This window comes from Rhinoderma darwinii, chromosome 3, assembly GCF_050947455.1.
Source record: "Rhinoderma darwinii isolate aRhiDar2 chromosome 3, aRhiDar2.hap1, whole genome shotgun sequence".
Taxonomy (NCBI): Eukaryota; Metazoa; Chordata; class Amphibia; order Anura; family Rhinodermatidae; genus Rhinoderma; species Rhinoderma darwinii.
In genome coordinates, this window is record NC_134689.1 from 293,662,477 (window position 1) to 293,687,654 (window position 25,178).

General features: G+C 40.3%; 1 protein-coding gene across 1 annotated transcript in view; it reads left to right on the plus strand.

Annotated features, from left to right (window-relative positions):
- The window catches only part of ADAMTSL3 (ADAMTS like 3), a 465,354-nt gene that overhangs the window by 210,120 nt on the left and 230,056 nt on the right, over positions 1-25,178 (plus strand). The window contains exon 4 of the mRNA XM_075858077.1: positions 17,471-17,598. Coding sequence (XP_075714192.1) covers positions 17,471-17,598 — 128 coding nt within the window. The remainder of the gene's footprint in view (positions 1-17,470; positions 17,599-25,178) is intronic.

A 25,178-nucleotide genomic window follows, 5' to 3' on the forward strand; every position in this document is an offset into this window, starting at 1 on the left:
AAAAAAAATCTTGGTCCTTTTAGTAACAAGGATGCTCCCTGAGAATGAGGGGTCTGGATACATAAAATCGGAGCCACTGCCACTTGTGTGATTTCTCTGCCTGAAATGACTTGAAACATCCTGTTTAGATTACTGTGGAACGTATATACTAATAAATCTTTTAATGCACAGCTGTGCGTAGCTGAAAGTCAAATGTAAATATTGTCCAAATATTATTTATTTATTTTAGTCTACGCTGTAGTAATAGTCAGATACATTTCACCTGCATATTTTGGGAAAGCAGAATACCGGGTCCATTTATACAAAATACGATTTGAATTTCAGAGTTGCTGGCATTGGTGCTTTAGTAATTTCCAGAATATTGTGTTGCAAGGTCATGCTAATTTTAACTTGTGGGTTTTAATGGCACACATATTTTAACTGGCTCTCTTTCATACTATAAATATGGGCACCAATACAATTGGAGAGTTAGGTAAGCATTGGCTGGCATGGGTCATTATTGGTTTGTCTTCATATGTTTTCTGCCTAATAATATGCGCATCTACAGTCATGCATTACGTAGACTTTATGTAATGATGGGGTAGGAAGACAGACAGGTGAGCCCTAATCTACCCGCCACTCAGTCCCTGCCTACTTGCAACGACCCGCCCTAGGCGACAGGGTACAACTGGGTGACGGTCCCTACACTCGATAGGTGCACGACAGACAAACAGACAAGGGTACAAAGAAGACGGGGAAACTGGGAAGTTGCCCACGGGAACACTGTGAGCAACAAGCGAGGTGAACGAGCCGAGTCAAACCAGGAGATGAGCGAGGTAAAAAACGCAGAGAAGCAGAAGAGTGGTCAGTAAAGCCAAGGTCAATAACAAGCAGAGGGTCAGTAGTTCAAGAAGCTGCAGCAGGGCCAGGAAACCAGCAGAGAAGAATCACAAGCAAAGGAGGAACAGTAAAGACAGGTATAAATAGACAGAGGGCGGGAGCTAGCTCCGTCTGGCCAGGCTGTGATAGGCTCTCCCACTCCTAAGCCTGCCATCCTGAGTGGTGGAAGATGGAGTCAGTCTCACAGACATAGAAGCAGATGCAGACTGATTACCTATGGGCGTTGACACAGAAGCTGTGTCTGGCAGATCCTTTACACTTTATTTTGTTAATTTGTGTCAATTTCCTATTGTTATTCACCGAGGGCTTACTATCCAAAGCCAACTTTAAAGGGAAAGTAAATTTGAAATCAGAAGGGTGGCACATTTTAAAATAGGAATCAAATTACTTTATCACAGTATTACATAATGGGCACGTCACAATATACACTCAAAAAAACTCATTGTATACGTTAGTGCAGAACATGATATTCTGCAGGGGTATATTCATTAGTATTTAGTAATTTTTTTTTTCATTCATCAGCGAAACCTCCTTAAATTTCTATAATGGTACTTGTTTAAATTTAATTGTTATTTTGACAGAACAGGAGTCATTCTTAAAAGGGGCTACCTGGTTTAGAAAACCAAATGTCAAATACCGTAATAGGGATTTTTGAGTTAGAATAGAAGGGGTTCTGTTTAAGACCCATATCTATTAGCCAGAGCAGAAAATGTAAATAAAGAGAGTCTCCCACTCTGGACGACCTGGCATATCGATGCATTACACAAACAGCCCAATGACTTCAATAAGAACTGCGTAATGCTTAATTTTACCTATGGAGGCTCTGCTGGGAAATGTAACACTTGCTATGGGGTTTCTTCACAGAGTCTAGATGATCGCTGGGAGACCCAGCAGAGAGAAACTTGGTAATCAGCTTATTGTCAGAAGAACCTTTAAACTGAACAACCATTTAACCCCTCGGCGACATGTGACGTAACTGTACGACACAGACACCAAGAGGAAGTGTGAAGTGGGCTCACGGGCTGAGCCCGCTCCATACTCAGTGGGTGTCATCTGTATTTAACAGCAGACACCTTACTGCAACGGCCTGGATCGGAGATAACTCTGATCCCATCCACTTAACCACTTAGATGCCATGGTCAATAGCAACCGCGGCATCTAAGCCATTAGAAAGAGAGGTCGGCCCCCCCCGTCAGCCCATCAGACCCCCTGTGAAGCAATCACGGGGTGCCAATGGTTGGCATGGTAGCCTGGGATCCTAATGAAGGCCCCTAGGTCTGCCATATTTATGCTGCTATATAGGTATAGGGGGACTAAACAAAATTAAAAATGGTTGAATAAATTGAATGCACAAAAATAATAAAAAGTATTAAAAGTTCAAAGAAAAACCTTTTACCCATTTTTCCACTAAAGCAATGTAAATAATAAAAAACATAACCATAATTGGTATCACCGCCACCGTAAAAGTTGGAACTATTACTATACAAAATTATTTAACCTGCCAGATGAACATCGTAGGAAAACACAATGCTCAATGCCAGAATTGCTGTTTTATGTGATCAAAAAGTCGTATATACCCTAAAATGGTATCAATAAAAAATACAACACAAAATTATATTTTTTAACTATTTTTTTTTCTTTGTAATAGTAATACATCATAAAAAATATAGAAATTTGGTATTCTCGTAATCATATTGACATGCAGAATAATTGTACTTTAAATGGTGACATGAAAAACTACAAGTCGTCCTTCAGAAAACAAGCCCCCATACGGCTATGTCGATGAATTAAAAAAGTTATGGCTTTTGGAGTGCCGGAGGAAAAAATAAAAATGAAAAAATATAAAATGGCTGCGGCACTTCCAACACATTAGCATTGGTAGAGATCATTTTAATCATCTATGGCCTAAACACCTCTTTCTGAAAGACAGCTATTCCATTTCCTTATGGATTTGTCTTTAACCTCAAATTTATACTTCTGTTAAAAATACAATTTGATACATTTTTCACTTAACCATTGTCTTGAATATTCCAACAGACTATAATCTAATGTCTATGGCCAGTTGTAATTGGCCCTTTTTTCTTGGATGTTTTTGTTTAGCTATTGAACATAGGTCAGGATATATCAGAATATATCAGAATAACTTATCCACAGGATAAGTGATAATTTGCTGATCGCTATGGGGCAGCATCGCTGGGACCCCACTGATCGTGAGAATGGAGTTCCCGAACCCCATGTTTCTCCTCACTGCCAGTCCGCAATGAGGAGGACATTAAATGAAGCTACATGCGCCTACTTCTCCATTCAACCCTATGGGAATAATGGAAATAGCCGAGTAGAATACTAGGCTGTCTCTGTCATTCTCATCGACATTGAATGGAGTGGTGGGTGCATGCTCGATCTGTGCCCCATTAAAGCTCCTCCTCACTGTGGGAGGTGCAGTAAGGAGAATCTGGTGGGTTCGGGACCCCCCTTCTCGCAAATGGCATCCCAGTGATCAGAAAATTATCACCTATCCTGTGGATCATTTTTGATTCTGGAAATACCCTTTTAAAAATGTGCAAGCCACCTGTGAGCGGTACTATTTTACTATATATTAGCTATACTTTAGCAAATTACAATTTAACAACTAACATATGCTACAATCTCACTGCTACAAGTATTGATGCTATATAACTTTGTTTATCATTTGTCTTGTTAGTATAAGGAAATCAAAAGGAACATGGTATGATTAATGTAAGCCTAACTGACACCCCTATCGACTTCAGAAATTGAGTAATCCACATAGTTCATGTCAAATTACTTCATGTCAACCTGTCAATTGGTCCTTTTGATGTCACCCAATCATGGCTCTTTTTTTTTTTTACTGGCAACTAGAGAACACACTAGGGAAAAGATGAAAAGACTTCTTGTGTCGCTCCTTGGAGAGCCGCGATAGGCTAATTGTAAGTGGCAGATTGTAATATTAGAAAAATGAAACAATGTTGAAATTCCTTCCGCGATACTGGTAATTTATTAGTAAAGTAGTAACAGAGAATATAAAAATATGAGCTAAACACAAGAAATGGTTATAAACCATACCTAATAGAAATCCCAAAATATGCAATCCATATATAGCACGGTGCCGTTTCGGAGAGCAACAATTGAATATAAAAATATACCTTCGTTGATAGTGGCATTTTTGGGAAGCGAATGGCTTTTTTTGACCTTCCTTTTCTAAATGTCAAATACTTCTGACAGAATACCATACATGTATTATAAACCGGCTTCAGAAGACATTTTTATTAGATGACTTGAAATAAGAAATAACAGCATGTTTATGAGGATCTAAACCTATTAAAACCAGATGTACAAGCTGTACTTTTTATGATCTAAAGCACCATCCAAGATACATTTTTTTGTAATTGGTGAATGACACTTGTTAAATTTTTACTGGTATCAGTAATATTTTAGTATGAAAGATGCAGATAAGCGTGGAACCCTTCTAGATATTTGGGGTTATAAATGTATTTCAACAGGATTCATTTAACATGGAAAATTACAATTGGACTACTCTATAATGGATAACAAACACAGGAATGGCACATACACCAAGTAGTAGTTTAGGATATTTCTTATTTCAAACCTTCCTTTTTAGATTTCACTTATAGGCATAACTGTCAATTCTTATCATCTGTAAAACATGCAATTATTTACTAACTTACCTTTATTTATATGGCTGAAAATATACTATGCTGCTATGTACAGAGAAAGCCCTCTCATTAATACCTAAACCCATAGAAATCATGATAAACTTCTCTATTGCAGATGCACACACATACGTATGCTGGAACTGAAGCTTGTCATATATACGGTATTAGATCAATTGCTTTATCCTTCTTCATCTGCCACTGAGCTGACCCAAACACATTATATATATAAAACTTTACTCTAATGTGTATATCCAGCTTAAAGGGGTATTCCGGTTACAATAAGTTACCCCCTATCCGTAGGGTAAGTGGTAACTTGCTGATCAGTGGATGTCCAACTGCTGGGACCCCCACCGTTTTCGAGAACGGGGGATCCTATACCCCTCGTTTGAACCAAGCAGCAGGTCGCTCATGCGCACTGCTGCTCCATTTATTCTCTATTGGAGCGCCGGAGATAGCTGAGTAGAGACAGCCACAGAGAATGAATGAAGCGGCAGTGCACATCAGCCACCTGCTGCTCGGTTCAAATGAGGGGTAACTTGTTGTAACCGGAATACCCATTTAAAGGCTATGGACACTTTTGGGGTCTTTTATCGTTTTTAATAAAATTTATTTATTTTGTAGATCCACTTTGACTTGATCCCAACTGAACTTGGAAGATGGCTCTTTTAAGATTCTGCAGACCGAGCCAAGAGAGCAGCTAACTCACAGATTTCTGCAGCTTCCATGTATTGTGACGCATAGAAGCTGCAGAAGTGAATTTTTCAAAATAAAAGTACATTACAAAAGTTATTTTTACATTTAAGTTTATAGAAAGGTAGTTAAACTAAGTATGGAAAAAATTTCATAGTTACATGTCAGAAGTTTTGATCGGTGGGGGTCCCAGCACTGATCACTAAAAGGAAGCAGCAGAAGCGCTCGGGCGATACAGCAATTAGTGTACGGGCTCATAGACTTTCTTTTAAGCCCGTACACCAATTGCTCGACTTTCCGAGAAAAGCCGATCAGAAACAAGCGGCTCAATGCTCACCCAAGCGCTTCTGACGCTTTGTTTTAGCGATCGGTGGGAGTCTCAGTGCTCAGATCTCCACCAATCAAAACTTCTGACATGTCACTATGAGATTGTAAAAGAAAAGTATCCACAGCACTCACTTGCACAGGAACTCCCCACGTCAAAAGCAGTTGGATGCAAATTCTTTATCCGGAAATCCCATCCAGATATTTCTCAATAGGCAAAATATTCAAAGACAGCATCCATTGTGGAAAAAAATTCATAAGTGTTTATTCACACATCCCAATAAAACAAAGGCTACGTTTCGACCAATGCTTGAGAAAGACTCCCATGGTGTCGAAACGTAGCCTTTGTTTTATTGGGATGTGTGGATAAACACAAATTTTTGCCACAAAGGATGATGTCTTTGAATATTTTGCCTATGTCACAAGTTTAGTTACCCTTTAAAGGCCCTTCACTGAGTGGACCTCTTTTCATGCCCTTCAGTGGCGTTTGCCCTCCTGCCTTCCCATAATGTGCTTGTTTTATCATTTTCAAATTACCTTTTTATAAACTAAAAAAACAATTCAGAAACAAAGAAACTTACTCTTGGGCCTTGGCAAAAGGGATGCATCAGGTTCTGGGCATTGGAGTGCTTCCTGCAGTCAATCTAAAGCCTAATTTACTATAGTTTTAAGCAACTGTAGAAGTATACATTTTGTATAATGGGCAGTTACAAATATGTCCTTTTGTAGCCGCAAATTAACTCCCCATTTATGTGGCAGATTTTTTTTTAAGTGTATGGAGATATACTAGTATATATATATATATATATATATATATATATATATATATATATATATATATATATATATATATATATGTTCCATCTTGAATTGATTATGTCTTCTGTGTCAGTTATAAATAACTTTGGAAGATACATTTAATAAATACAGTGGATTATGGTTCAGAACCACTGTTTTACCCTTTAAGCATTCCTTTGAGTCTTTAGATTAGTCATAATCCAACATTTTCTTTGACCTGCTATTGATTTGGTTAAAAATGCCTTTGTTAAGCAGCCGCTCTTCTTTCTCACGTCCAATTTTGTGGTGTCTTCAGGCACTGCAGAGCTGAATGGTCTTTTCTCTAAATCCCTTAAAACTTCTGACGTTGGCTACAAAAGGCAAGTGCCTGGTATTTAAATTTAGTGATATTTTTTATTGCTTATTAATGAAAGTTTCCATCTTTCCCCCTTGTTCTCCTTTGCTCAATTTCCTTAGCTCTTAGCGGACTGTTTGCATTAACACCTCTAGCTTTTTTTTTCTAAAGAGCATTGCTCCTTCCAACACAAATTGAGTTATAAGCAGGAATCGATAGAGGACTCATTACCTGCTGCAATATTATGTTCCATTCTAAAACCAAGCCAGAAAAGTCACCACACATAGTTTTCCTTGTTAATCCACTAAATAGGTAATGAATTGGGCTGCGTGCTGTAAGCAGATTGATGAACCGGATCTAACTTGGCTTGCCCATGTTGGGAATTGCTGAGCCAACCAAGTCAATTTCGAGCGAGCCATGGAAATGTTATTAATCAAGGTTGGAATAAATGAAGAGAATTTCCATTTCTGTTCCATTTTCAAATAACCGTTTAGCTACACCATTAAATGTGTTATCTCATTCCCCATTAAAGGGGTTATCTTATTAGGGCATACGGACATCATAAATAGAGACCTCTACTCGGGACCCCTCTCTATAAGTCAGATTGTATAGCCATTCTGCAATGCAACATTTCCCCTGCAGTGGCTGTTGCAAGAGAAATGTCTGACCATAAGAGTATTCTCTCCTGCAATAAAAGCTGATAGTAAGGGACCAGGCAAGCCAGACCCACAGTGATCAGCTTATTGACACGCCAGCTTCCATATGAAAGGAGCTGACTCCATGTGAGAATCTTTTTTATTGTTTCTATTAAGCATGTAGTGAACAAAATGCAAAAATCCAAGTTGCTGTGGTTGGGTTGCTTTAACCCATTAAGCCACCATGACATAACCATCTATTATGGCTTGTCTTAGATTAAGCCACTATGATGTATAGTTATGTTGTTGTGATCGCGCAGTCACTGATGCTGTGCTTGCATAATCACTGCGGGAGCCCGGCGTTGACTGACAGCCGGGCTCACGCTGAGATCGGACATAGCTCTGAATGTAACCCTTGGCCAGGCATTCCTGGATATACTCTCTCATGGCTTCACGTTCGGGACAAGAAAGATTAAATATCCTACCCTTAGGAAGCTTAGCTCCTTGTACCAATTCGATAGCGCAATCGTATTCTCTATGAGGAGGTAACACTTCGGAGGCCTCCTTAGAGAAAACATCAGTGAAGTCCTGAACAAACTCAGGTAGCGTGTTCACCTCCTCAGGGGGAGAAATAGAATTAACAGAAAAACATGACGTCAAACATTCATTACCCCATTTGGTAAGCTCCCCAGTATTCCAGTCAAACGTGGGATTATCCAACTGCAACCAGGGAAGGCCTAAAACCAAATCGGATGATAATCCCTGCATCAACAGTACAGAGCACTGCTCCAAATGCATGGAGCCAACAAGGAGTTCAAAAACAGGGGTATGCTGTGTAAAATAACCATTAGCAAGAGGAGTGGAGTCGATACCCACTACCGGGACAGGTTTAAGCAAATCAATCAAAGGCATAGCAAGAGACCTAGCAAATTCCACAGACATGATATTAGCAGAGGACCCTGAATCCACGAAGGCACTGCCGGTAGCAGACCTACCACCAAAAGAGACCTGAAAGGGAAGCAAGATCTTATTACGTTTCATATTTACGGGAAATACCTGTGCGCCCAAGTGACCTCCCCGATGATCACTTAGGTGCGGAAGTTCTCCGGCTGCATTCTTATGCTTAGGACAGTTGTTCACTTGATGCTTGTCATCCCCACAGTAGAAGCAGAGACCATTCTTCCTGCGGAAATCTCTACGTTGTTGGGGGGACACGGAGGCCCCGAGTTGCATAGGTACCTCTGAGTCTTCCGGGGAGGAACGAAGCAACGGAACCTCGGAAGGCATCATGGGGGAGTCGGAGGAGAAAACACATAAACGTTCACGTTGTCGTTCCCTGAGACGTCGGTCAAGTCGTACTGCTAAAGCCATAACCTGGTCTAGGGAGTCAGAAGAGGGATAGCTAACTAGCAGGTCTTTCAGGGCATTCGACAGACCCAACCTAAACTGGCACCTTAAGGCAGGGTCATTCCACCGAGAAGCTACGCACCACTTCCTAAAGTCAGAACAATACTCCTCAACAGGTCTCTTACCCTGACGTAAGGTCCCCAGCGGACTCTCGGCAAAGGCAGTCCTGTCGGTCTAGTCATAAATGAGTCCGAGAGCAGAAAAGAAACGATCAACGGAGGAAAGTTCAGGGGAGTCAGGAGCCAAGGAGAAGGCCCACTCTTGGGGCCCTTCCTGGAGCCGGGACATAATTATACCCACCCGCTGGTTCTCAGAACCTGAAGAATGAGGCTTTAAGCGAAAGTAAAGCCTACAACTCTCCCGAAAGGAGAGAAAAGCCCCCCGGTCCCCTGAGAACCGGTCGGGCAACTTGAGGTGGGGTTCAAGAGGTGAGGTGAGGGGGACTACCATGGTAGCATCAGGCTGGTTGACCCTCTGAGCCAGGGCCTGGACCTGTAGGGAGAGACCCTGCATTTGCTGAGCCAGGGTCTCAAGGGGGTTCATAGTAGTGACAGGGACCAGGGTAGACTAGGTATGGGCTTGTGATTATGTAACGATGGGGGTAGGGAAACGAACAAGTGAGCCCTAATCTACCCGCCACTCTGTCCCTGCCTACTTGCAACGACCCGCCCTAGGCGACAGGGTACAACTGGGCGGCGGTCCCTACGCTCACTAAGTGCACGAGACAAACATACAAGGGAATACAAAGCAAAGGGAAAGGGGCAGTTGCCCACGGCAACACCGTGAGCAACCAGAGTGGTGAACGAGCCAAGTCAAAACAGGAGAGCACGAGGTACCAAACGCAGAGCAGGAGAGTAGTCAGTAAGCCAGGGTCAGTATGGAGCAGGATCAAATAGTAGGAGCTGTAGCTGGGCCAGGAAACCACACGGAAAGAATCACAAGCAAGGAGGAACAGGAAAGGCAGGTATAAATAGACAGAGGGCGGGAGCTAGCTGAGTCTGGCCAGGCTGCGATAGGCTCTCCCACTCCTAAGCCTGCCAGCCTGAGTGGTGGAAGCTGGAGTCAGTCTCAGAGACATAGACTCAGGTGAAGACTGATTATCTATGGGCGTTAACCCCGAAGCTGTGCCTGGCAGATCCTTTACAACAACATCTCGTTCCGCAACTTACAAGACTACATAGAGCTACATTGACAGAAAAATTAAAAAGCTATGGCTTTTGGAATGTAGCTATGCAAAAATAAACATATATATATATTTTTTTAAAATGTTTTTTTTGGGCAAATGTTGTAAAACATAAAAGAATACATATTTGATATTGCAGTCCCGACTTATAGAATAAAGATAACTAAACATATATGTACCCCAAATTGGTGCCATTGAAAACTACATCTCATCCTGCAAAAAACAAGCCCTCATACAGCTATGTTGACAGGAAAATAAAAACGTTATGGCTCTCTGAATGCAGCAACGCAAAAACAAAAAAAAATCCTGTAGGCCTTAATGACAAGATAGGCTTGGTACCAAGGAGCTTAATAAAACCTTGCTTTTTAGTAATGTAATCCAATGAAGTATAATGCAGACCCTACCATTCCAAATGTGACCCAAGACTTTTAAGTTCACCTCCAGTCAAAAAATTGTGACTATCTGACCTACTCATATTTTTGTTCATATTCTAAGAATGCAGAATTAAACCAGTTTTTATATAATTCGGAATGTTTTATAGTTAGTTAGTTAGTTGGTTAGTAAGTTATGTTACTTAGCTAGCGGTACTAGCAGCACATTTCCATCAGAATTTCTTCTATTATGAACACAACTCATGAGAGTCACAGATTCAGTCTCTTGTAATGACACAATTGTATAATTGTGACACTACACATTGGCTCTAAGCCTTCATTTTCAATTCACTCTTGGTCTTCTGAAAGCTGCATGAATAGGAAGCTTTTAGTGCGCTCTATATAAAACATTGGTTGTTTTTCTTTCATTATCCTATGAAGAACCCAAGTCCATATTTTTATTCACTTTTCAACATGTTTGCTGAAAATAGAAAGCAATTAAGCAAGGGATGAGAACAAATACATGACAAATGTTTTTCCTACTATTACAGACTTCTCTTCGTATTCCAGCGGTTAACCTCTGGTCATGACATTCAACCAGTATATCCAAAAATAGTGACGTCTTTAGCTGAATGGAACCCTTTACAAGGAAATATAAAGTGTTATGTATTTTAAAAAAAATCAGTTTTAGAAATTTAAAAGTACTTAAGTGTCAGCCACGCTGTAGGATTTCCATAGCACACTTCTCGTTAAAGATTAACTACTCTATGGTCTCCAGATTGGCCATCACATGGTGGCGAGCAAGTAACCGACTGACTTTAATGGTCACTACATAAAAGCAGTCCAGTAATTCAGAGGCAACATTGAAATGTTTGGTAGAATTATTACCCTTAAAAACTGCTGAAGGAAATTTGCTCCACGTAACATGAACTCACGAGCAAAAATGTCCAGTAAAAATTGTGTATGGAAGCTAAAAAATATGTATCTTTTGTAGAAACTTGAGACACACTGGTATAAGCATAACTTAAAGCTCCTAGGTCCCAATTCAAAATCTTTAACAGGACCAATTAACTACCAAGTGGCATTTTTAGTACAGTTGGGCACTTATGTCAGAGTAGCCCCTATGGGCACCAGGGCCTGGCTGTGACTGCAACCTCCATACCCCTATAGATATGCCCCTGATTTTCTAGTCACTACTGCTGGCTAAGATATCATAATCGCCTTTCTTTTATCTAGGAATGTGTACAGCTAATATTAATAAAATGGATATACTGTAGGCAGTAGACAGTCCAGGGTTGATCTACAAAAAATTTGATTGAGAAACACATCAACCATGCTTGAACTGTGGCTATGAAGTGGAGCTGTCCTGGCACTAACTCGGCATGGTACTGTTTTTGAAAATCAGATGTTTCATGAGTGTTGGTTGCATCACAGAAGAGTAAAGTCTTTTTCTATAGCCTGCAGGGTGCACGGCACACGAGGCATGCAACTCTTAAATGGATCACATTTCATATTCTTCCTTGGTAAAAGTACAGAGCTTAATTTTTTTTGTAGGAATCCATGCGGAAAGAGGAACCGTGAGCAGAATTTTTTGTTGTTAAATTGTCAATATGAAATTCTAAGCGGCATGGTTAATATTATTTTAACAATCAGTAGTTGTCTGGCTCATACAGATACAATTAAAATTATAAATTTAAAAGGACATTTTGGGTTTTGCTTTGTACCCTTTAAGGGTCAGAAATTTCCACTTAATCTTTTTCAGCAATGTTATCATTACTACTTTACTAGTCAAATGTTACATTGATACTCTAATTTTTGTTGCAGACTTATCTTTTGGAGTGCAAACCACAGTCATAAATAATAATTCCTTCAATCACCCATCTTCCCAGGCAGTGCTTTAATATGTTTGGACAGCAAACTAGCAAAGGCCTGGCCAAAGAGGTGTCCATTCTAGGTCACCATGCTTCTGTGGACACCACCATGGTAGCCTCCTATAATACAAAAGTGCATGTATTCGCCACCAGCACATATTCCACCTGCATCTTGGTCTCCAGCTCTCTCTACTTTCCATAGGAGAGAATAGTGTTGGGAACCAGCAAGGGAAACATTATTCCGTAGGTCCTATGCATAAAAAAAAGTGTTTTGACTGTACTATTGCCATTTCTATCTAGAGATGTATGATGAATTGCGTGCTAGCCATGGAGTATGGTAGTTTAAAATCACCAATGCTTCTTCGTAAAATAAACTTGAATAGCTTTTTGGTGTGCTGATGAGTACTGTATATAATGCCCATATTATCACTATTGTACTTATCATAGCAGTTTATCTGTTGCCCCGCAGGGAGTCCTTATTGACGGTTTCCAGTATCCTTTACCTTTTCTACAAAGCACTGATGTCCCATTATGTTTAATGTGATTCCTATAATGCTACATCTTTAATATGTGCTGATTTTTAAAAAAACGGTTTCCTAATAAGCAATCTTGGTCCATATGCCGATGACATACAGATCATGTTAACAAAAAGCTTCTTCTTAATTGTGTCGGGTGTGATTTGTCCTTCACTTAAATCTATGCTAACTCACCTATCCAGAGGCTTATTGTAAATTGCTTTGCAAGCTGCTGCTGAAAACCCAAATGGTTGTGGGGTTAAACGTCAGCTGATTCAACTGGGAGAAATCAGAGCACATATGATTTCTGCACAGGACAAAATACAAAAATAAAACCAGCATGCCAATAAAAACACATGGTGATGCTTCAAATACCACTTGGATTAGTGCACAGATTGGCAAGGGAAGTGCGTTTCCCTTCAAACCCCAGTTTTATGTTTTTTTTAAGCTTTTAAGGAAATCTTTAAAAAATGCATGTGTCTTCGTGAAAATATGTGTTCGAAGAATGGACCTTTCAGTTTTGACAAATAGTGTTACCAATCACTGCTTAATTGGTTTACCTAATTAGGCTAAAGCATATTTGACAATATGTTTGCACTTTTTTATATGTGTTACATCAATATGTATTTATTTAATATTTTTGTGAAAATCAATATGATTGCTCATTCAGATGTTATATGGAGTTTCTTATATGTATGTACAATAGCTGTGTAATACAAAAGTGTAACTTAAAGCCCCTGTTTTCAGAAATTAGGGCCCCCTCAATCATCACATACCATTTATAGAACTGGTATCTTTTTATGTGGCAGAGGGTTTTTTCGCACCATCGGGCACCATGGCCCTGGTGCAACCAAATGTTCTGCCCCCCGTTACTAAATAGTTTTAAATGTCTAAATATATTTTAAACTATACTTTAATTTTAACTTACATTCACTGAGTATGTATAGATTTTACACTGATAGAGAGGTAAAGTGAAGCTCCACCTTTAGACACACACATTTAATGAAAATTGCTATATAAGCAAATTTCTAAAATATAATACTTGAATTAATCATTTCCTGTACAAACAATAATTCAGGTAATACGGGAATTCTAATTTTTAATATCTGCCTGACTAATGATGTCATCAGAATACCTGATATATAATATACAAGGAATTATTTACCAAGTTTAACCTTTACTTTAGAAATGTATTAAAGAGGTATTTTAGCCATTGACCGCTGTTCACAGTATGCAGAAGATGATACATGTTACTTTGTTTTGGGTCACTCAGCTTTCTCACCGGTTTCTGAACCTCCTATAGGGTTGTATGGAGTGGCAGTGCACATGCTTGCTCACCTTAACATGCAACTCATTCTCACTGCAGTCGTGTTTGTGGTGATCCACCACTCCTGATAGATAAACCACCGCAGATCTAACATTTATCACCTATTAGGTTGATGGGTTATAAATGTTAATAGCTAGAATACTTTTTGGAAACAATTGCACCCAGAAGTTAGGCATTCATTGGGCACCTTACTGTTAAAATTTAGTTGTTTTATTCATTCAAATTCTGTGTAAGGTTACTGCCACTAGATGTCTCTTTTCCTGTTATCTGCTGTCTACCCCACCTGTCTCTTTACTGCCTGCCAATAGAAGTCTGTAGAGAAGGGAGGGGGAGCAGGAGGAGGAAGCAGAGAAAGAGAGTGAGTCAGCAAATAGACACGCTGCATATAAGTCTATGGAGAGGTGAGCAGGCGAAGGAAGCAGGAGCAGAATGAGAAAGACAGATAGGTGCAGGTAAAATGTCAATGTCACCTAATTACTGGATTCTCATCTACGACACTCAGTACTCCTGTATAATCTCCTCCATGCTGCTGCAGCTGCTTCTATATATGTGATAGATAGAGATGGAAGAGCAAGATGCTCCTCTTCTATGTGTTCTGTGTATAGGAGACATGATAGCCATTAGGCTCCGCCCACTAGCTCAGAGACAACTGAGAATCAGAGACAGAGCCCGCAGAGGGGAAAACTATTAAAAATGCAGAATAAAATCATACAATGGCCAGAAATACTGTTATTCCTCATGTACAAACATATGGCAGCTTATTCTGAAAAGTCACCTGAAAAGTTAGGTGCGCTTTAAATGACAAAATTAAATCTTTTTAAAATATTATAGTTTATAGAAACTATTGACATCAGAGGAAATAACTCCCAACAATTGGACACTAACAGTATTTTCAGGGACATTGGTTAGTTGGCTGCTTGGATTTGTCCATCCCCTGCTTAAATAAACAGAAGATTAATGGAAAACGTAACTTTTTCTTGCACTTTTTTGCATACAATTAATGCACTCAGTACGCACTATAATTAAAAATATGTATCGTGAGCAAAAACTCCAATTATCGCACAGTTGCGAAGAAAGTGTCTGCTTAATGTCATGGCATGCTATTTAGTTGAAACCATTCATTTCATAAAATACTTGGGAACAATAAATCATTAATTTTGTACAGTTGGAGCCAGTCTGGTTCTCGTCAGATGGTGAGTGCCTTGCTATGATTTCCTAGTCCTCTCACGAGATGGCTGGCTTTGTGTTGAATGCTAGCGGCGGCTCAGGGCATTGGGAGGAAGGCCCTGCTGCCTAAATAAACATAAACTGCGACAATTAGGAATAATTAGGCCACTTAATAATTTCCAACTAAATACAAGTACACATATGCTCCGTCCGTGCTCTTTTAGGTTATAAAGCTCTCATCAACTGAATTTTTCCCTAATTACAGGAACTTTTAAACTGAAGTACAAAAGTAAAAAAGCAGTTGAGTCTTAACCTAAGTGAGGAAGAAGACCTCGTATTTATTACATGGATATACAAAGTATATATATATATATATATATATATATATATATATATACATACATACATATAACAGCAGAAAGCAGCAGCACTCACTGGTAATAAATGTATAAGTGCCAAACAAGTCGTCCCGATCCAAGGACAAAGCAGTATACAAAAATTGAAATCTTGCAGCACACCAAATGTGAAAAAATAGTGGTTTATTCAGCCAACAAACAGCTACGTTTCTGTCCAACAATAGGACCTTTATCAAGCTTGATAAGGACAGACCTTTATCATGCTTGATAAAGGTCCTATTGTTGGACAGAAACGTCGCTGTTTGTTGGCTCAATAAACCACTATTTTTTCACATTTGGAGTGCTGCAAGATTTCTATTTATATATATATATATATATATATATATATATATATATATATATATAGCAAACAAGAAAGCAGCAGCACTCACACAAGAATAATCGACCAGGTGCCCAGCAAAACGTCCCGATCCTCGGACGTATTATAATATATAGAAGAAGAAACTTTGCAGCACTCCAACATGAAAAAGGTGGTGGTTTATTCAATCCAAAACAACAGCAACGTTTCAATCCTACAATAGGATCTTTATCAAGCCTTGATAAAGATCCTATTGTAGGATTGAAACGTTGCTGTTGTTTTGGATTGAATAAACCACCACCTTTTTCATGTTGGAGTGCTGCAAAGTTTCTTCTTATATATATATATATATATATATATATATATATATATATATATATATATATATATATATATATATACTGCTCAGCCTTAACATTAAAACCACTGACAGGTGAAGTGAATAACATTGATTATCTGGTTACTATGGCGCCTGTCAAAACGTAGGATCTAATATTCAGCAAGTGAACTATCAGTTCTTGAAGTTTATGTGCTTGAAGTAGGAAAAATGAGCTAGCGTAATGATCTAAATGACTTTGACAAGAGCCAAATTATGGTGTCTATATGACTAGGTCAGAGCATCTCCAAAATGACAGGTCTTGTGTGATTTTCCCGGTATGCAGTGGTTGGTATTTACCAAAAGTATTCCAATGAAGGACAGCCTGTGAATCGGCAACAGGGTCATAGGCACCCAAGTCTCTTTGATGACAGGGTGGGCAAAGGCTAGTCCATCTGGTCCGATCCCACAGAAGAGTTACTGTAGCACAAATTGCTGAAAAGTGATTGGTGGCTATGATAGAAAGGTGACAGAGCACAAAGTACATCACAGCTTGCTGCATTTAGGTTTATGTTTCCACAGACCGGTCAGAGTGCCCACGCTGATTTCTGTCCATTGCTGAAATGGGCATGAGAACTGGACCATGGAACAAAGTGGCCTGGTCTTATGAATAATGTTTTCTTTTACATGATGTAGATGGCGGAGTGTGTGTGTGTGTGTGTGTCACTTATCTGGGGAAGTGATGGCACCAGGATGCAGTATGGGAAGTGAACAAAGTCTTGCCCAAAGTTCTGAGGTTGCGCAAGAGCCTGGTCTTTTTCTAAATAAAATACCCCCTACAGGAATTCAGAGAACACCAAAGAAATAATCACTGTCTCATGCACCTTCCCCTAAAGCCCTGCATGTGAAATACTGTTTCACATTGCTTGCCGGAGTGTTCATAGCTATAGTATTCATATGAGCGTAGCATGAAAATGTGTAAGCTGAAAGAAAAGATACATGGTACATACATAACCCTTTTCTATATTTAATAGTCTAAATATCCATCATACAGTGTACTGTTACTTATAGTACTGCAACAGGGTTTCTACTTCAATAATAGGATCATTTTTTCAAGAGATTTAATTTTCCATCCCTTTAGTGTTACCCAAGCTATTTGTAGTCAGGACCAATGCTAAATAGAAGGTTTATTAACACTCTACAACCCTTTTTAATAGGATTATTATTGTTTTTTTTATTTATCACAGACTTCCAGAATTACACGTTCTGACAATGACAAAGACAATGGCTGGGATGCCTGGGGCAGTTGGAGTGACTGTTCACGGACCTGTGGTGGAGGAGCATCCTACTCTTTACGAAGATGTTTGAATGGCCGGTTAGTAAGAATTTCCAGTCACATGGGATTAAAAATTCTACATATTCATATGCACAGTTCTTGAATTCAAATTATTCTTCAAAAAAGAACACAATGAAAAGATCACTTGACTTGCAGTTGTCATGGTGTATATAGTAGCCAAGGTTGCCCTTACTTTGGCCAATGTAATGTGAAAACACAACACATTCAACAAACATTGACACAATATACTGATTGGCACCTCTCTGCCTAGTGGCACATGTCTGCAGTACAGTACAGTGATACAAGTAATGTACTGCTCTCCAATTGTACTACATGTACTGTACTGCTCTCTACCTGTACTGGATTGCTCTCTACCTGTACTACATGTATTGTATTTCTCTCTACCTGTACTACATGTACTGGACTGCTCTCTACCTGTACTACATGTACTTTACTGGACTGCTCTCTACCAATACTATATCGGACTACTCTCTACCTGTACTAGATACACTTTACTGCTCTTTACCTGTACTACATGTACTGGACTTCTCTATACCTGTGCTACATGTTCTGTATTGCCCTCCAGCTGTATTACATGTACTGTACTGCCCTCTAATTGTATTACATGTACTGGACTGCTCTCTACCAGTACTATATCGGACTACTCTCTACCTGTACTAGATACACTTTACTGCTCTTTACCTGTACTACATGTACTGGACTTCTCTATACCTGTGCTACATGTTCTGTATTGCCCTCCAGCTGTATTACATGTACTGTACTGCCCTCTAATTGTATTACATGTACTGGACTGCACTCTATCTGTACTACAAGTACTGGACTGCTTTCCACCTCTACTACATGTACTGGACTACTGTCTGCCTGTACTACATATACTGTACTGCTCTCTACATTTACTGGACTGCTCTCTACCTGTGCTACATTTTCTGTTTTGCCCTGCAATTGTATTACATGTACTGGATTGCACTTTACATGTACTACAAGTACTGGACTGCTTTCCACCTGTACTACATGTACTGGACTACTCTCTGCCTGTACTACATATACTGTATATACTGTACTGCTCTCTACATGTACTGGATTGCTCTCTACCTGTGCTACATGTTATGTACTGCCCTCCAGCTGTATTACATGTACTGGACTGCTCTCTACCTGTACTATATATACTGTACTGCTCTCTACCTGTACTACATGTATTGTATTTCTCTCTACCTGTACTACATGTACTGGACTGCTCTCTACCTGTGCTACATGTTCTGTATTGCCCTCCAGCTGTATTACATGTACTGTATTGCCTTCGAACTGTATTACACGTACTGGACTGCACTCTACCTGTACTACAAGTACTGGACTACTCTCTGCCTGTACTACATATACTGTACTGCTCTCTACATGTACTGGATTGCTCTCTACCTGTGCTACATGTTATGTACTGCCCTCCAGCTGTATTACAAGTACTGGACTGCTCTCTACCTGTACTACATATACTGTACTGCTCTCTACCTGTACTACATGTATTGTATTTCTCTCTACCTGTACTACATATACTGGACTGCTCTCTACCTGTACTACATGTACTATACTGGACTACCCTCTACCTGTACTACATAAAATTTACTGCTCTCTACCTGTACTACATGTACTGGACTTCTCTATACCTGTGCTACATTTCTGTATTGCCCTCCAGCTGTATTACATGTACTGTACTGCCTTCCAACTGTATTACATGTACTGGACTGCACTCTACCTGTACTACAAGTACTAGACTGCTTTCCACCTGTCCTACATGTACTGGACTACTCTCTGCCTGTACTACATATACTGTACTGCTCTCTACATGTACTGGACTGCGCTCTACCTGTGCTACATGTTCCGTATTGCCCTCCAGCTGTGTTACATGTACTGGACTGCTCCCAACTGTATTGCATTTACTGGATTGCTCTCCACCTGTACTACATGTACTGGACTACTCTCTGCCTGTAATACATAAACTGTACTGCTCTCTACCTGTACTACATGTACTGTACTGCTCTCTACCTGTACTACATATACTGTACTGCTCTCTACCTTTACTACATGTACTGGACTACTCTCTACCTGTGCTACATGTTCTGTTTTGCCCTCCAACTGTATTACATGTACTGGACTGCACTCTACCTGTACTACACGTAATGGACTGCTTCCCACCTGTACTATATGTACTGGACTACTCTCTGCTTGTACTACATATTCTGTACTGCTCTCTACATGTACTGGATTGCTCTCTACCTGTGCTACATTTTATGTACTGCCCTCCAGCTGTATTACATGTACTGGACTGCTCTCTACCTGTACTTCATATACTGTACTACATGTATTGTATTTCTCCCTACCTGTACTACATGTACTGGACTGCTCTCTACCTGTACTACATGTACTATACTAGACTACTCCCTACCTGTACTACATATACTTTACTGCTCTCTACCTGTACTACATGTACTGGACTGCTCTCTACTTGTGCTACATGTTCTGTATTGCCCTCCAGCTCTGTTACATGTACTGCACTGCTCCCATCTGTACTGCATGTACTGGATTGCTCTCCACCTGTACCACATGTACTGGACTACTCTCTGCCTGTACTACATACACTGTACTGCTCTCTACCTGTACTACATGTACTGTATTTCTCTCTAACTGTTCTACATGTACTGGACTGCTCTCTACCTGTACTACATATACTGGACTGCTCTCTACCTGTACTACATGTACTGTACTGCTCTCTACATGTACTGGATTGCTCTCTACCTGTGCTACATGTTATGTACTGCCCTCCAGCTGTATTACATGTACTGGACTGCTCTCTACCTGTACTATATATACTGTACTGCTCTCTACCTGTACTACATGTATTGTATTTCTCTCTACCTGTACTACATGTACTGGACTGCTCTCTACCTGTGCTACATGTTCTGTATTGCCCTCCTGCTGTATTACGTGTACTGCACTGCCTTCCAACTGTATTACAAGTACTGGACTACTCTCTGCCTGTACTACATATACTGTACTGCTCTCTACATGTACTGTATTGCTCTCTACCTGTGCTACATGTTATGTACTTCACTCTACCTGTACTACATGTATTGTATTTCTCTCTACCTGTACAACATATACTGGACTTCTCTCTACCTGTACTACATGTACTATACTGGACTACTCTCTACCTGTACTACAAACACTTTACTGCTCTCTACCTGTACTACATGTACTGGACTTTCTATACCTGTGCTACATGTTCTTTATTTCCCTCCAGCTGTATTGCATGTACTGTACTGCCCTCCAATTGTATTACATGTACTGGACTGCACTCTACCTGTACTACAAGTACTGGACAGCTTTCCACCTGTACTACATGTACTGGACTACTCTCTGCCTGTACTACATATACTGTACTGCTCTCTACATGTACTAAATTGCTCTCTACCTGTGCTACATGTTATGTACTGCCCTCCAGCTGTATTACATGTACTGGACTGCTCTCTACCTGTACTACATATACTGTACTGCTCTCTACCTGTACTACATGTATTGTATTTCTCTCTACCTGTACTACATGTACTGGACTGCTCTCTACCTGTACTACATGTACTATACTGGACTACCCTCTACCTGTACTACATACAATTTACTGCTCTCTACCTGTACTACATGTACTGGACCTCTCTATACCTGTGCTACATTTCTGTATTGCCCTCCAGCTGTATTACATGCACTGCCTTCCAACTGTATTACATGTACTGGACTGCACTCTACCTGTACTACAAGTACTGGACTGCTTTCCACCTGTACTACATGTACTGGACTACTCTCTGCCTGTACTACATATACTGTACTGCTCTCTACATGTACTGCTCTCTACCTGTGCTACATGTTCTGTACTGACCTCCAGCTGTATTACATGTACTGTACTGCTCTCTACCTGTACTACATGTACTGGACTGCGCTCTACCTGTGCTACATGTTCCGTATTGCCCTCCAGCTGTGTTACATGTACTGGACTGCTCCCAACTGTATTGCATTTACTGGATTGCTCTCCACCTGTACTACATGTACTGGACTACTCTCTGCCTGTAGTACATATACTGTACTGCTCTCTACCTGTACTACATGTACTGTACTGGACTGCTCTCCACCTGTACTACATATACTGTACTGCTCTCTACCTTTACTACATGTACTGGACTACTCTCTACCTGTGCTACATGTTCTGTTTTGCCCTCCAACTGTATTACATGTACTGGACTGCACTCTACCTGTACTACACGTAATGGACTGCTTCCCACCTGTACTACATATACTGGACTACTCTCTGCTTGTACTACATATACTGTACTGCTCTCTACATGTACTGGATTGCTCTCTACCTGTGTTACATTTTATGTACTGCCCTCCAGCTGTATTACATGTACTGGACTGTTCTCTACCTGTACTTCATATACTGTACTACATGTATTGTATTTCTCTCTACCTGTACTACATGTACTGGACTGCTCTCTACCTGTACTACATGTACTATACTGGACTACTCTTTACCTGTACTACATATACTTTACTGCTCTCTACCTGTACTACATGTACTGGACTGCTCTCTACTTGTGCTACATGTTCTGTATTGCCCTCCAGCTCTGTTACATGTACTGCTCTGCTCCCATCTGTACTGCATGTACTGGATTGCTCTCCACCTGTACCACATGTACTGGACTACTCTCTGCCTGTACTACATACACTGTACTGCTCTCTACCTGTACTACATGTACTGTATTTCTCTCTAACTGTTCTACATGTACTGGACTGCTCTCTACCTGTACTACATGTACTGTACTGGACTACTCTCTACCTGTACTACATATACTGTACTGCTCTCTACATGTACTACATGTACTGTACTGCTTTCTACCTGTACTACATGTACTGGACTGCTCTCTACCTGTGCTACATGTTCTGTACTGCCCTCCAGCTGTATTACATGTACTGTTTTGCTCTCTACCTGTACTAAATGTACTGGACTGCTCTCTACCTATGCTACATGTTCTGTACTGCCCTTCAACTGTATTAGATGTACTGGACTGCACTCTACCTGTACTATATGTACTGGACTGCTTTTCACCTGTACTACATGTACTGAACTACTCTCTGCCTGTATTACATATACTGTACTGCTCTCTACATGTACTGGATTGCTCTCTACCTGTGCTAAATGTTATGTACTGCTCTCCAGCTGTATTATATGTACTGGACTGCTCTCTACCTGTACAAAATATACTGGACTGCTCTCTATCTGTACTACATATAATGGACTGCTCTCTACCTGTAATACATGTTCTGTTCTGGACCACCCTTACCTGTACTTTAGGTACTGTACTGAACTACTCTCTACCTGTGCTACATGTACTGGACTGATCTCTACCTGTACTACATGTACTTTACTGCTCTCTACCTGTACTGTACTGCTCTCTACCTGTACTACATATACTGTACCACTCTCTACCTATACTACATGCACTGTACTGCTCTCTACCTGTACTTCATGTACTGTACTGCTCTCTACCTGTACTACATGTACTGGACTGCTCTCTACCTGTAATGTGTCTAAAATATTGGGAACTATTTTCTGGTGGTGATACTACCAATAAACTAAAAATCAGAGACTACATTATGTTAATATAAGACAAACCTATAAAGTTTGCTTTAAAGCGTAACTAAACGTTCAACAAACCTCTGACATGTCATAGTGACATGTCAGAAGTTTTGATCGGTGGGGTGTCCGAGCACTGAGATCCCCACCTATCGCTAAAACGAAGCAGCACACTGAGCCAGTTAGTTTCTGTTCGTTTTTTTCCGGAAAGCCGATGTAGCGGTGTACGTGCTCATAGACTTTCTATTGAGTCCATACACCGCTACATTGATTTCCGGAAAAAGCCAAACAGAAACTAAGCGGCTCAGCGCTCACACAAGCACTTCTGCCGCTTCGTTTTTGTGATTAGTGGGGGTCTCAGTACTCGGCCCCCCACCAATCAAAACTTCTGACAGGTCACTATAACATGTCAGAAGTTTGTTCAACATTTAGCTACCCTTTCATATTATAGAAATGCATCTTTCATGGTTATCTCTTATGTTGTATTATCAGCAATATGATTAATGGAAATTGTGAAATTATGTATCTGAATAGTTTTCGCAACCTGCGATGTTAGAATAAACAGAAGTGAATCGTCTGTTAACAGCTTCACTGTAATGTACTGGCTGCTAAGTGGGAGAATGTCTAGCTTGCTTGTTTTTGATTGTCATTTCAAATCCCTGTGGTTGATAAAAAACAGAAAACAACCAGGCAGACTTTATTCCTAAAAACAAACACCTTGGGTCTTGTATGTTGAACAATGACCATTTATTTATTTATTCTTTCTAAACATTCATTATATATATTAATTCCAGAGTTTAGGTCATTGAACCAACCAACACACTATAAGTGACACCATGTTTTTATGCTTTTTCAGACTGTCATAAAGTGTCACTGAAACTTTCCATTACTACAGACTCCAAACCAAAGAGTTGCCACAAATTTTCAGCTATTAACAAAATGTTTCTTAAAGAACATAGTCAAAAGTAAACATTTCTTTTGTGATTTGGGAATATATAATATTTGGTGTAAATTGCTACTACGAATGTAAATATTATAATAAATATAATACAATTCACATTTAGGTTTAGGTATTAACAACAATATGGTGTTCCCATCCTTAGGCTATGTTCACACGGAGTATTTTGGGGGAGGAATATCTGCCTCAAAATTCCGTTTGGAACTTTGAGGCAGATATTCCTCTCCCTGCACGCCGATTTTCGCGGCAATTATCGCGCCGTTTTTCGCCCGCGGCCATTGAGCGCCGCGGGCATAAAACAGCGAGAAATACGCTTTCTCCTGCCTCCCATTGAAGTCAATGGGAGGTCAGAGGCGGAAGCGCCCGAAGATAGGGCATGTCGCTTCTTTTTCCCGCGAGGCAGTTTTACTGCTCGCGGGAAAAAGACGCCGACGCCTCCCATTGAAATCAATGGGAGGCGTTCTCGGGCCGTTTCTGCCGAGTTTTGCAACGCAGTTTCCGCGTCAAAAAACTCGGCAAAATACCCCGCGTGAACATAGCCTTAGGCTGGGTTCACATGGAGTTTTTTGCAGGAGGAAAATCTGCCTCAAAATTCCGTTTGGAATTTTGAGGCAGATTTTCCTCTGCATGCCGATTTTCGCAGCGTTTTTCGCTGTGAAATACGCTTTCTCTGCCTCCCATTGATGTCAATGGGAGGTCAGAGGTGTAAACGCCCGAAGATTGGGCAAGTCCCTTCTTTTTCCCGTGGGCCGGTTTTTCCGCTCGTGGGAAAAAAACACCTCCGCCTCATATTGAAATCAATAGGAGGCATTTTTGGCCGTTTTTTGGCGCGTTTCCCTACATGATTTCCGCATCAAAAAACGTGTCAACGTGTTTTTTGTGTGAACTGGCCCTAAAAATGATGGCATATTGCTAACATATGGATGACTTTAGGATTAGTAGGGTCTAACTGCTAGGATCCCCACC